Source organism: Mustela lutreola, chromosome 2 (genome assembly GCF_030435805.1).
Source record: "Mustela lutreola isolate mMusLut2 chromosome 2, mMusLut2.pri, whole genome shotgun sequence".
Classification (NCBI taxonomy): Eukaryota; Metazoa; Chordata; class Mammalia; order Carnivora; family Mustelidae; genus Mustela; species Mustela lutreola.
In genome coordinates this window covers 2,447,721-2,460,897 of record NC_081291.1, presented here as the reverse complement: position 1 = coordinate 2,460,897, position 13,177 = coordinate 2,447,721, and the positions used below count along the sequence as shown (strand labels likewise).

At 61.3% G+C, this 13,177-nt stretch overlaps 2 protein-coding genes across 4 annotated transcripts; one reads left to right on the top strand and one right to left on the bottom strand.

The window, feature by feature from the left end:
• Positions 1–905: 905 nt before the first annotated feature.
• DOHH (deoxyhypusine hydroxylase) lies at positions 906–9,088 on the bottom strand. Of its 2 annotated transcripts, none has more exons than XM_059159445.1 (5): positions 8,932–9,088; positions 4,867–5,218; positions 3,907–3,983; positions 2,629–2,869; positions 906–1,705 (listed from the first exon to the last, which is right to left on the bottom strand). In XM_059159445.1, exons 2-5 carry the CDS (start codon positions 5,138–5,140, stop codon positions 1,386–1,388), a joined length of 912 nt encoding a protein of 303 aa, XP_059015428.1. In that variant the 5' UTR covers positions 5,141–5,218; positions 8,932–9,088; the 3' UTR covers positions 906–1,385. The 2 variants fall into 2 exon arrangements, with proteins under 2 accessions (XP_059015428.1, XP_059015427.1); XM_059159444.1 differs by having other exon boundaries at positions 8,906–9,083.
• A 100-nt stretch (positions 9,089–9,188) lies between these two features.
• Positions 9,189–11,934, top strand: SMIM44 (small integral membrane protein 44). 2 transcript variants are annotated; one of them, XR_009350547.1, is made up of 2 exons: positions 9,189–10,235; positions 11,443–11,543. XR_009350547.1 is itself a non-coding variant. In XM_059159446.1 (2 exons), exons 1-2 carry the CDS (start codon positions 10,987–10,989, stop codon positions 11,679–11,681), a joined length of 540 nt encoding a protein of 179 aa, XP_059015429.1. In that variant the 5' UTR covers positions 10,253–10,986; the 3' UTR covers positions 11,682–11,934. The 2 variants fall into 2 exon arrangements, 1 of the variants encoding a protein (XP_059015429.1); XM_059159446.1 differs by lacking the exon at positions 9,189–10,235 and adding an exon at positions 10,253–11,287 and having other exon boundaries at positions 11,443–11,934.
• The last annotated feature ends 1,243 nt before the right edge of the window (positions 11,935–13,177 follow it).

Here is a 13,177-nt window from a genome sequence, read left to right as displayed (position 1 = left end):
CCCAGGTGGCTTCAGGATGGGGCTAGCAGTGCAGGCACTTCCGGCCACATCCTTGACCCTGGAGGAGAGGGAATCACCAACGGCCACTGACTGAATCAATCTTGTGGCCCACGGAGCCTCCACAAAACCCGAGGGGCTCAGAAAGCTGCGGGGTGGGTGAGCGCACCCAGTAACAGAGGGGCTGTGCCCCAGACTCTGCGGGAGGAAGCCCCCGGACCCAGGACACTTCGTCTGGCTGCTTGTGACATTCTTTCTATGGAGTGGGCAAGTCAAGGGCTTTCCTGCGCTCTGGGAGCTGCGCCAGCAAATCACCGGTGGGGAGGGGCCCGGGGGCCTGTGTGAATTCGGGCGGTGAGTGGCAGAACTGCGTCGACCTGCAGGACACCCACGGAGACGTGAGTTGCCTGGGCGGAGACCCCGTGCGCTTGGTGTCAGAAGGCCTGGGGGCACAGGGCATCCGTGTGGCAGACCCAGCTCACGATCACGGTGCCCAAGGACCCCCACTCTGGGCATCTACGCCCTCGTGTGACCGGTCAGGGATGTCGCCGGCCGGCAGACAGCAGCAGATGAATGTGTCCCCACGTGAGCTTAGGCTCTATGGCCACACCCATTTTATGACCGTCAAACAGGGTGTTCCACGCCGCACTGGACGAGGCAGGTAGCCGGGACGGGGACCCACGCCTGGGCTCTTAGCCATACCACTAAACCCCCACAGGGCTGGGTGAGAATGAGGGAGGGGGGGTAGGCCAGGCCGGGGGCTGTTTCCCCCAGCCCCCAGGGAGTGGGCTGGCTGGAGAGGAAACCAGAGCATGGGCCTGGAGCTCTGTGAACACCCCGACCCCCTCCCCGAGGCGGTCCTTGACATGAGCCTGCTACAGAGCGCCCCACATTTTCTGAGAGTCACGTCTTGGTCAAAATAATTTAATAGTTCATTTGGACCCTGGGGTCTGCTTGTCCCTCCCCAGCCCCCGAGCCTCTAACAACCTCCCCACCCTGCCTAGTCCCGGGCTGGGGAGTCAGAGGCCCCAGGGGCAACCCTTGGAAGCCCCAGCCTCTGCCCAGGCCCAGTGGGGTTGGGTTTGCCCACAGCGCCTTTCAGGGCACCCCTGGTTCCTCAAGAGGCTGGGTCAGGGCAACCCCAATCCCAACAACCCCTCAGACTCCCGCTCCCATGCCAATACCCCAATCCCATAAGCAGAAACCTGGGTGTGCAGCCCTGTGCCAGGCCCCCCTCCGTGGGGGACACGGGACACCTCCGGCTGGCCTCGGGGGAGTCAGGATGCAAAAGCAGCCAGATCGGGCCAAGCAGACAGCTTGGGGGACGGGGAAGCTGGACCTAGTCGCACAAGCTCTCGTGCCGAGCCCCACAGGGCAGGCGGGCGGCTCTAGGAGGGGGTTGCCCGCAGCTGCTCCAGCCCGTCGGCATACTGGAAGGCTGACCCGGTCTCATACTCGTACATGTCCAGGGCCACCTCGCAGCTCTCCCGCACCACGCGCTCCGGGTCGGCCGCGTGGGCCCGCAGGGCGGCCAGACAGGCAGGCCGGGCGATGGCTCCCAGGGCCTCGGCGCACTCATGCCGCACCATGGGGTTCTCAGCCCGCTGGGCCAGGGTCGCCGTCAGCTGGGGCACGGCCGCCTCGTGCTGCAGCTGGCCCAGGACGTAGCCGATCTCGTGGCGGAAGAGGGCACTGCCGCACTGCAGGCCTGTGGGCACGAAGGACCAGGAGAGGTGGACGGGGGCACCCTGTGCCCAGGAAACCCCGCCCCAGCCCCGGTGGTCAGTGCGGCTCGGGGGGAGGGACCGGCAGCCAGAGCGGCAGGAGAAGCCGGAGAGAGCAGAGCCGGGTAATAAGCTCCCGCCAACAGGCCCTGGGAACACAGCAAGGCCAGATGGGCAGGTGTGGCCTTCCCGGGCCCAAGGTCCCCTGACAGCGGCTCCCGCCTCTCCTTGAGCCTATGTTACGCTCTTGAGTGTTTAATGAGGAAACTGTCAGGGGCACAAGACAGGTCATGCTTTACGCTGATGGGGAAACCACCACCAGGAGGGGTGCCATGACTGCCCAGGACCAGAGAACCCTGAGGCTGGGCCAGGGCTCAAGGCCACCTGCCTGCCTGTGGCCCCCACTCCCAAACACCACCCAGCCCCGCTGTGTTCCTGCTGCCCGGCAACCCCTGGGACCCCCACCCCGCGGCCCAGGGGCCAGCTGACCAGCTGGCATCTCCCTTCCAAACAGGAAGTTCTGGGAGTGCAGAGAGGACTCCAAGCCCTCTGCGGGCACACCCCAGGCAGGGGGCACAGGGGACCACGACTGTCCGGGGAGAGGCCTGCAGAGAGCTCCCTGCAGAGCCGGGATGAGGGCGACTCAAGTCACAGTAGCAGAAACAGGCCCAGGAAGCCGGAGCCGCGCTGCCAGGGGTCGCCTCCCACGTCCGCGGCTCCCAGCCGCCGTCTGCCCAGGCAACTCCCCCGCCTTTCTGGCCTCGGCTTCCCACGGAGAGCTGGAGGGAAGGCTGCCCGCCTGCAGGGCCCGGACGCACATTCCCTGGTCACTCTGCTGCCCCGTTTCACAGATGCAGCTCCTGAGCACCCCCCGGCGCCCTGCCCGTGACGCCCGCCCCCAACTCACCCTCGGCCAGCGCCAAGGCGGCCTCCTCGCCGCCGGCATCCCGCAGGGCGAACATGGCTCGGTAGCGGTCGAAGAGGGGCCGGGCCTCGTCCAGCAGCACCTCCCGCAGCCGCCCCACGTCGCGTTCCTCGGCGGGAGGAGCGGGGTCCACGGACAGGTAGGGCCCTGCGGCCGCCGGCTGCCCGCCGTGCTGCTGCAGCCACTCCAGCCGCCGGACGGCCAGCTGGCACGTCTCCGCCACCTGCGGGGACAGGGGTGCCCGGTGGACATGGGGACCCCCTCCCAACCCTCGGGGGCTCTAGTCATTCTGGCCGGAGAGAAACCCACAGGGACGTGTGTGACGAGGGAGCACAGGAGCGGGGACCGCTGCAGGTGCAGACGGCGGTGCGGAGTCCCTCCCTCGGACCGTGTGGAGGGCGAGGCCAGGCGGGACTGCTCAGCCCCACGAGAGGCAGCGAGAACCTGAGGCTCCGTCCTTGAGGCCATTAGGAAACATGAGTGCTTTAGGTCTGAGGTTAGGAGACCTCCGCTCTTGGGGCCGAGAGGAGTCTGGGGCTGAGGCCTGGCGGCGAGAAGCAGCAGGCGGACACACACGTCCACGCGGAAACCTGTACGCAGCTCGCAGCAGCATGGTTCAGGGGGCCGGGAAGGGGGAACAACCCAAATGTCCGTCAGCGGGACAAGATGTGGGCCCGGGAGTATCAGCCGAAACAGGGCAAGGCCCTCCCATGCAGCCCCGGGGCAGACCCCGAGCCCACGACGTGCAGGGAGGGAACCAGACACAGGAGGCCACACGGGGTGTGAGTCCGCGTGTGTGACACGTCCAGACCAGGCTCCTCCACGGACGGGAACGGGGGCTCGTGGGGACCGTGGATGGGGAGGGGACGGGGAGTGACCGCTGATGGGGATGGGGATTCTTTTGCGGCAATGGAATGTTCTGGAATTAGGAGAGGGTGGCACACCTCTTGGACGCTCTAGACACCACCAAAGCGTACCCCTTCAGAGGGCGAAATTCACGTTATGTGCGTTCTGTCTCAGTAAGGCTGTCCGCGGAGAAGGAAGGGAGGCAGACAGGGGGGAGACTGGGCGAGGCGAGGTGGCTCAGCCGGGCGGGGCGTCGGTTTGGTTTTGCCGAGCAGGGCAGTGGCCCGCGACCACCTGGCTGTCGCCCTGTTGACCAGGACCCTGGCAGGGCGATCGCCCTGGCAACCAGACACAGGGGGAGGCTGGTCCCCGCGGGGGAGGGGGGGCTTGGGGCCAGGGGTCAGGCGACGGTACCTCGATGACAGGGTCGGAGGAGTACTGCTTCAGGACCTCCAGAACGTCGGGGTTCCCGATGGCCCCCAGGGCCTCGCCTGAGAAGAACCACACAGACAGCTCACGGTTGGTTGGAAAATGCTGCAGACAGGTTGGGGTGGGGTGCGGATGGGGGGGCTGGAGGGGGGGGACCAGCAACACCAGCTCCTTTGTGCCCACCCGTCCTCCAGCTGTGCTTCTATCTGTGACCCACGCACTGGAGCCGGAGCACGGAGCCGGAGCACGGAACCGGGCTCCCTCTCCTGCTGCCGCTCCCCCTGCTTGTGTGCACTCACTCTCTGCCAAATAAATAAAATCTTTCAAAATAAAGGAGAGGGAGAAGCAGGCTCCCCGCTGAGCAGAGAGCCCAATGCGGGGCTCGATCCCAGGACCCTGGGATCATGACCTGAGCCGAAGGCAGACATTTCACCCACTGAGCCACCCAGGTGCCCTGTTTTCACGTTGTTAAATGTCTTTACAGGCGCCCAACTGGCTCAGTCAGGAGAGCACGCGACTCTTGGGGTCCTGAGTTCGAGCCCCATGTCAGGTAAAGGAAAGACTGCAAATAAAATCTTGAAAAAAACAATATATATATATATATATATATATATATATATATATATATATATATTTTTTTTTTTTTTTTAATGAAAGGGATATTTCCTGCCGTGTGAAACTTCCATGGAATTCAAACCTGTAGAGTCCATAGAGCCCACAGAATCCCACCAGCACGTGGCCATGCCTCTCTGTGGACGGCAGTTTACGGCGACTTAATCACGAGGGCAGAGGTGAGTCTTGGCAACAGAGACTGTCCGGCCCACGGACACCTTGCCACCTGCCCTTTCCAGGCAAAGGCCGCCAAGCCCTGCTCTAGATCGCGTGGGAGGGAGAGGGGGCACACGAGGCAGAAGGTCCGGCGCACCCCCACCCCTGGCCACTCACCGGCCTCGTGGCGCACCATGGGCTCCTGCCGGGTGTCCCGCAGCACGTCCAACAGCACAGGGATGGCCCGGGGGTCCTGCATCTGGCCCAGGCAGTACGCCAGCTCATGCTTGAGCAGGGCGGAGTTGTCGCCAAAGGCCCGGCTGATCCAGGCGATGGCTCCGGGACCCCCGAGCCCGCGGAGGGTGAAGAGCGCCCGGAAGCGGGCCTGCAGGGGCTGCTGGGGGTCCGCCAGCGTCTGGCCGATGGCCTCCACTTCCTGCTCTGTCACCATGGCGCGCTGCGCCTTCCTGCCCACGGGCCTTCCGCAGCCCCACCTGAGCTGAAAGCGGGGGCTCCCGGGTGCCAGAACCTACGGGCAGAAAGCCAGGAGCCTGGGTGAGGTGTTCTTTTTTTTTTAAAGATTTATTTATTTGACAGAGAGATCGCAAGTAAGCAGAGAGGCAGGCAGAGAGAGGAGGAAGCAGGCTCCCCGCTGAGCAGAGAGCCCGATGCGGGGCTCAATCCCAGGATCCTGGGATCATGATCTGAGCTGAAGGCAGAGGTTTCACCCACTGAGCCCCCCAGGCGCCCCCGAGTGGGGTGTTCTTCATCCACTGGTGGATTCGTTCATTTAAGAGCTCGGACCCAGGTGGGGCGGGCGTCTGGGCTGAAGGCCCAGCTTGGCCCGGCCACCTGCTGCGTGGCCTCCGACTTGCTACGTCCCCTCCCTGGCCCTCTCGCCTGTGCGTCAGCAATGACTTCTGCTGTCCTGCCCTCCACACGGTCACGCAGGATGGGCTGTGGGGCCCCCATGGCCCCCCCCGTGCCGAAGAGGCTTGACCGGTGCGAGCCACCGGGTGTGGAAGCAGTGACGGGCCGGCTTCCGAGAGCGGGTGACGAGAGACGCCGCGGCGTCCTCCTTGCCCTATGTAGGGCCCCACGAGGTGAGGGACCGAGGCCTCTGGCCCCCGGCCACGAGAGCGGGCAGCTGAGGGCAGCTCCTCCAGCCCCTGTCCAGCCTCCAGCCGAGGCAGCCCCAGCAGTGTCCTGACTGCGACCTCACGAGACCGGACCCAGAAGCTCCTGGTGACCAGGCGCAGATCCCCCGCACAGACTGTGGGAGAGCGTGTCTGCTGTTGCTCAGAGCTGCTAACTGTGGGGCAATTCGCTACATGACAGGTAACTGAGGCACGAATGCTTTCCGCACGTAAACTGGACCCTTGCACATCCTCCTACAGCACCTCGTTATTCCAAACTCCCTCACGGTCCCGAAGGCCCTGCCCTGACCCCTGCCAGCCCTCTCCTCTCCTCCCCCTCTACCCCTTGCCCCTTGCTCACTCAGCTCCAGCCACATAGGCCTCCTGGCTGTTCCTCCAACATACCAGGCCTACCCCAGGACCTTTGCATGGGCTGTTCTCGTCCTCAGGAACACTCCTCTCCAAATGCCTACCCCCCCCATGCTCACCCTCTCACTTTTTGGGTCTCAAATGTCACCTTCTCAGGGAAGCCTTCCCTGATTACAGTCATCCCTATTATTCTTTTCCCTTGTTCTACTTTTCTTCAGAGCCCTTACCCCTATGAGATACCATATACGACATTTACCAGCTCAGCTGCCTATAGTGGGTCTTACCCTTCATCAGAACTCTGAAGGCAGGGACCGAGACTATCTTCGTTGCCACTATATTCCCAGCACTTAGTAGGCATTCAATAAAAACCAGTCCTACCGGTAACAGCAGCTGACATTCACAGAGGACCTACTATGTGCTGGCCCCTCTGCTAAGCCACTCACACTCCAAAAATCATTTACCTCTCCCCATAAACCTGAGATGGGCACCAGGCTTGTCACCTTTTTACAGGCGAGAATGCAGACACGCAGGTTAGTAACTCCCTTACAAGCTGAGCGAGGAGTCATAAATCCAGGGAGCTGGGCTCCACAGTCAAGCTCTAGGCCACAAATGCTAGGTTGAGTGGATGGACAGAGACAAAATGACACAGCCTGGGCTGGGAGGAGGGGCACCATCTCTGTCCTCTGGACCAGCGAAGACCTAGGGGACGCTTCATAAAGCATGCCGTGGCACGCCGTAGCCCCTGGCTCCCTGCAGCGCCAGCACCGGGCTTCGGGAGGGAGGGGAAGCTGCCTGAGCAATCCAGGGAGAGCACCAGAAACCACAGAAGCCAGGAGTGAGTGAGCTGGCCAGGCATCAGGGGCCCCGAGCTTGGACCCTGCTATACGGATGAGCAGCGACTTGCGTGGGGTGACACGGCACGCCAAGGGCAAACAGGGCCCAGGACTCCTGACTCCTGGGCTCTGCAGGATCACCTTCAAGACACGCGGAAAAGGCCCTTCATCGCCCACCCAGCCCCAGAGTCCTCAGATTCCTGGGAACGAGGGGAAATCTGGCCGACAGGGCAGCTCCAGCTATGGGATCTGCTGCAGATCTCCAGGGCTAGACCCGAACTGGGGCAAAGGTCTCTGGGCTTGGTTTCTGCATTTGGAAGAAAACTATAAATAGCTCACAAGTTGGGTTTCCTTCTAGTCTCTGCTCAGATATTCATTGTGGAGGCAGGAACTCTCTGAGCACCCCGCTGTAGCCACGTAAGCCCTCTCTGTGCCACACTCCCCTTCGGCTTCCCTGCGCATTTAACAGCACCCGGTGTTCGGGGTATTTCACTGATCACTTTCTTACTCTAGAAAATCAGTGCTTGGAGGACAGGACCTTATATATATAATTAAAGAGAAATCTGGGGGCACTTGGGTGGCTCAGTCGGTGAAGCATCTGGCTTCGGCTCAGGTCTTGATCCCAGAGCCCTGGGATTGAGCCCTGTATGGGGCTCCCTGTTCAGTGGAGAGCCTGCTTCTCTCTATCTCCCCACTAGTGCATGTGTGCTCTCTCTGTCACATAAATAAACAAAATTTTTTTTAAAAAATAAAGAAATCACATGTACATACGTATACACACACACACACACACACATACCCAGAGGTATCTATGCTACTTTGTGCACTGCTGTGTCCTCACGGCCTAGCCTGGGATCTGTCCCCATGGCAGGAAGTGCCCAAACTGTCTTTGAGTGAACTGAACACCCACTGCATTCGCAAGGTGGGTAGGAGGGGCACCTGGACCTCACAGTTACTGCGAGTGATGGTGTGCTCATGGAGGGATGCCTGGCTGGCTCAGTCCATGGAGCATTTGACTCTCGAACTTAAGGTTGTGAGTTCGAGCCCCACATTGCGTGTAGAGATGACTTAAAAACTAAAATCTTAAAGAAAGAAAGAAAGAAAGAAAGAAAGTTAAAATCTTAAAAAAAGAAAGAAAGAAAGAAAAAAGCGTGTTCACGGAGCACCTAGTATGCACTTGACAAACCAGAGCTAGTATTAAATGTTCCTGCAGAGAGCCCCAAACCTACCTCTCTGTACCAAGGAGGGCTCCCCTAGCCTCCTGGAAGCCCACGGCTCATACCTTTAGCACGTTCTTCAGTGGGAAGCAGGGCAAGGGTGTGGGCGTGGGGTTGAGGGGATCAGCCCCTAACCAAAGCAGAATCTGGAATCCGCTCACTCCTATAAAAGCCTCTTGATGAGCCAGTAAGGGACGGAGAAAGGGGAGACCGGGCTCCTTGACCTCCCGCCCCCACCCGAGACCTGTCTAAACTAAGCAAGAATTCCCAACAAAAACATCTCTGGGAACCAACTCTCCCCCAGAAAGAGGTCGTCCCAACACAGGATTCCCCCAGGGATGCTCGCAGGATCCCTCCCCTTGGAAGAGACCCCGAGTTACCGGATGCCTCAAGATCGGTCTACGCGGGCCCCCAAGTGCTGGATCCCTCGTACCGTTGGTTCTCCCAAAACTCGAGAAAGAGATCACCCCTTCCGACACGCGCTGGCTCCCGGGGTCCCCCCCAACCTGCGAATCCAATCCCCGTCGAAACAGGGTCCCCAGAACCTGGGGAAAGAGCTCGCCGGGACTCGACACCCCTCAGGAAGATGCCCCCCGATCCCCCCAACCAATCAATCCTAGAGACGGGACCTCCCCACGAGGCGTCCCCCACCCCACCGTACCTGCCCGCCTGGCCCAGGCCACGCACCGTGCTCCCTGCCGCCGAAACGCCCAAACGCGCTCCGGGAGGACGAGACCGCCGAGTCCACCCGCTCTCACCGCCGCTACCTTCAATTCACCAACCGCGACGCTCGCGGCGCCCTCTGGGGGCCGCCATTTTCTCGCCCACGTGACCGGGCTGGCCGGCACCAACGCAGCGCTGGGGGGGGGTGTCCACGCGGCAGGAGGGAGGTCTGGAAGCACGAGTCGGCATCGGTGCCACAGCTCACACTCACACAGAAGACGGCGTCTAAGGGCGTCCCTCAGGGAAGGGAAGGGCAACGTCCACTCTTTCCTCGGAAGGCATTCCCTCCCACTCTCTCCCCCCCAGGTACGTGAAAATGGTTTGTGCCAATTCAGTCCGGAGCCCGGCGCGGAGCTGGCGCCGCGGTCCTGGGGCGTGATCGAGTTCGGGGGGCGTGGCCGAGTCCGGGGGGCGTGGCCGATGGCGTCAGGTGCCTGGACTCCAGCCGGGGGAAGGGGGGACGCGGGTCCTTTTTTTCCGACCCGATGGAGTCGTTCGTTCATCGTTCACTTAACAAATAGTTAATTGGTGCTGAGGACGAGACAGCCTGCCATCCTTACCCTCGAAAACCTCACAACCTGGTTGTCTGAGGGAGTCAGACAAGCAATAAATACGGAAAATGCACGACAGGTGGTGACACCTGGTAAGCCGCAGGGTTCAAGGGCGATGTGAAGTCTTAGGAGGCGTGGCCAGGGGCTCAGGTGGTGACGTGCGAGTAGACACCTGGCAGGTGCGGGGAAGCGCCCTGGGCATGGCTGGGGGAGAGACGCCAGGCTTAAGAAGGACTCGGCTTGTCCTCCGACGCGGAGTACATCAGGGAAGCCCGCGCGAGAAGTGATGTAACTTCGGAAAGTGGAAAAGAAGCGCCGGTCGCAACAGTGTTTGTAATGGCAAGGGAAAAATCGGAAAAAACAGTAAAGGGCAGCCCCTCTTATGCCTCGGGGTGGGGGGTGTCCAGCCCCGCTCATTCAGCTGGACCGGCGCAGTCCCTTCCAGCCTGGCTTCCTGGCTGCGGTCCTCACCCCTCAGCGTCTGTCGTCTCCGCAGCGGCCACCAGAGGCCACCTGTGGGCAAGTGAGCCCTCCTCTGCCCACAGCCCTCCAGGGCTACCCTCTCGGTCAGGATAAAAGGTCACATTCTCCCCTGCCCCCCAAGGCCCTGCGTGACTTGCCAGGTTGTGAGTTCGAGCAGGAAGTGCCCAATCTGTATTTGAGTGAACTGAGCACCCGCTGCACACCAGCCATGGTACGAAGCTCTTCATACACAGGGTAAATCCGCATCATTCCTAACGTGGTTGGATGCTGCAGGAGGTGGGGGGGGGGGGGCTCCCTGACCTCTCCTCCCTCTCGCTTTGTTGCTCACTCTGCTCCAGGCACGCAGGCCTCCTTGCTCTTCTCCAACACACCAGGCTCAGTCCTTCCCCAGGGCCTTTGCACGTGCTGTGCCCTCTGCCTGGACTTTTCTTCCCTCTGGTACTCCCATACCTGCTTCCCTTCCCCTCTGGGTCTCTGCTCACACGTATTTCTATATGGCCTTGGACACCCTATTTTAAGCTTGAACTCCCCTCTTAGTAGTCCCAACCCTTAGACCCTGGTACCACCACTCCAATACCACTATTTTTTTTAGATTTTATTTATTTATATTAGAAAGAGACTGTGCACACACATACGCACACACGTGTGTAAGCAGGGTGGTGGGGAATGGAGAGAAGTAGACTCCCTGCTGAGCGCGGAACCCGACTTCTTCCTCGATCCCACGACCCACGATCATGACCTGAGCTGAAATCGTGAGTCAGAAGCCCAACTGACTGAGCCACCCCAGTAACACTCTTCACTTTCTAAGCCAATACATCACTTACTCTAAGATCATCTTGAATGTCATCTCCATGAAGGTAGGGATTTTCCCAGGAGACCAAACAGCTCAAGCAAAGGCCCTGGGGTGGGGATGGATATGCAAAGTAGCCGAATGGGGGGGGGGGCACTGGGCGGAAGCGATTTGCGCTGTGATTAATCCAGGCAGATGGTGGCCTTGGAGGAGCCCCAATCCTCTTACCCAAAGCCCCTAAATACTTCCGCAACGCGGGTCACCTCCGGGCCTCTCCTGCTCTGGGTGGCCATCATGTCAGGGCCGGCAGTTGAGGAGGGGATGGAGGGCTGGAGCCCGGCCCCACCGCTGTATGAGGAGTACCGCCCACCACCTCTGGATACCATCCGCCTGCCCAGGTATGCGCTGTACCTGCTGCTGGCGGCGTTCCTGGTGGTGGCCGTGGCCTATGCCATTGTGGGGCATCTCATCAAGGACCTCGCCCATGACCTGGCCGGTGGGTGAGCTGCTGTCTGCCATGAGCCTGGCTTGGGACAGTGTTGGGCCACTCTCGGGTGTGTGTGGGGGAGCACTCCAGGGCCCCTCGCAGCAGGGGAGGGGACAGAAGGTGGATGAGCCCCTGGGAGGTTCCTCACCAGTGTCCTATTGCAGACTGGGCCTTTGGCCCGAAGCCAGACCAGGAAGACGCCCCCCGGGAGCTGCGCTCGAGCCTGGAGGGCGAGGATCTGGAGGAGCTCGACCTCCAGCTGGCCCTGGCCTGGCGGGGTGATGAGGACCCTGCCGGGGGTGGCGATACGGCCCCTGCAGAAGCCCCCGCCCCGGCTCCCCGCCGCTCTTCCATTGCCTTCAAGGACCCGCCTGCTCGGAGCTCCTTCTGGAGGCTGGGCTGAGCCGGGCCCTGCCCTCTGGCCCCAGGACCTGGGTTTGAACCCCTTTGGGAGTTGTGTGGACAGGACTTGTGCACGCGGGATCGCTTGCTCCCCTGAGCAGCCGGACTTGGCAGAGAACGTTGTCTTTCTTGGCTGGCGGGTTCCCATGGTTGATCCCTGGGACTCTCTGCACTCCTGCGCACCCCGACCCAGTAGCCCCAGAGCCTGATTCCGCCCAACCTGTGCTTGATTTTCAAAGAGTAACAGTGGTAACTGAGGCCTTCATCTGTCCCTGCTCTTGTGCTCAGTGAGCCTTTTCCACGCATTACGCTGTTTAATCCCCACTGGCCAGGACTTTTCACTCCCACTTACCAGGTGGGAACATGGAGGCACAAAGCCCGGAGATGACTTGCTTGGAGCAGAGCGAACTTTTTGCAGAAAGAGGCCAGTTCCACGACCTGCCTTCGAAGGAAAGCAGAAGCCCCAGGATGGGGTTCTGGCCCTGCTCCACCGAATCTGCCCCAGTCCCAACCCCCACCTCCTCTCTTAGACTCCCCCGCTCTGCTGCTCTACCCACTGGACCTGTTGGTCTCTGGGGGGGGGGGGTCCCCAGCTTCCCAGCTAACATGAGAGCTCCTGGAGGACAGTGCCTGAGGCTTCCTCCCTCCCTTCTGAGGGGGCACAGGACTGGGCACAGGGTCAGAGCTTCACAGGTGCCACTTGGGGGGTTGAGATAGGCTCGCTTCGGGCAGCTGCCTGAGCTCCGCCGCTCCTGATGGCCCACTGAGCAATGATGATAGCCAGACCTCAGAGTGGGGGAGTCCCCAGGTATGCATAGGTGCTCCTTAAAGCTGTGTGCAGTGATGCTGGCACCCCTCCCAGCCCCCGAGGGCCCTGCAGAGCTGGAGGGGGAGCCCCCCCCCCCCCCCGGTGTAGGGGTTTCCTGCCACGTGCCTGGGCCATGGCTGTCCAGTGGCAGCTGAGGTGGGGCACTCCTTCTCCTGGGCAGGGTTCCCTATCTAATCAGCCAGGGACCAAGGTTGATGGACAGGAGAGCCTGGAGCCTGAGTCATCAGCTACCTGGGTGCCCCATTCTCCCACCATCAAGGCGTGGCTGGGCTTGGAGATGGATAGTGGGCACGTGGCCGTCACTTCTTGTCCCTGTGCTCATCCCAGTATTGGCTGTGGGTCCCCAGGGGTCCGGCAGCCAGGACGTGGCCATATAAGCTGGTGGTGGTGGGGAGACCCCAGCGCCAGCTGTTTCTGCGTGATGTCCGTTCTCCTGGCTTCCTTGGCCTTCTCTGCAAAACGGGGACGGAGACATCTTGTGGGGTGTTCAGAGAAGGAGACATAACGGCATCTGGTGGCCCTGAGCCCAGGCCCATCTCAGCCTGGCCACTGCAGCACGGAGCCTGGGGGACCTGGAGGCTGGGTCCTGGGGCAGGCACAGGGTGGAGGGGCCGGACTCCTGCGTTAATTGTTATACCAGGTCCAGAGTCTGACCTGCAGGTCTGGAC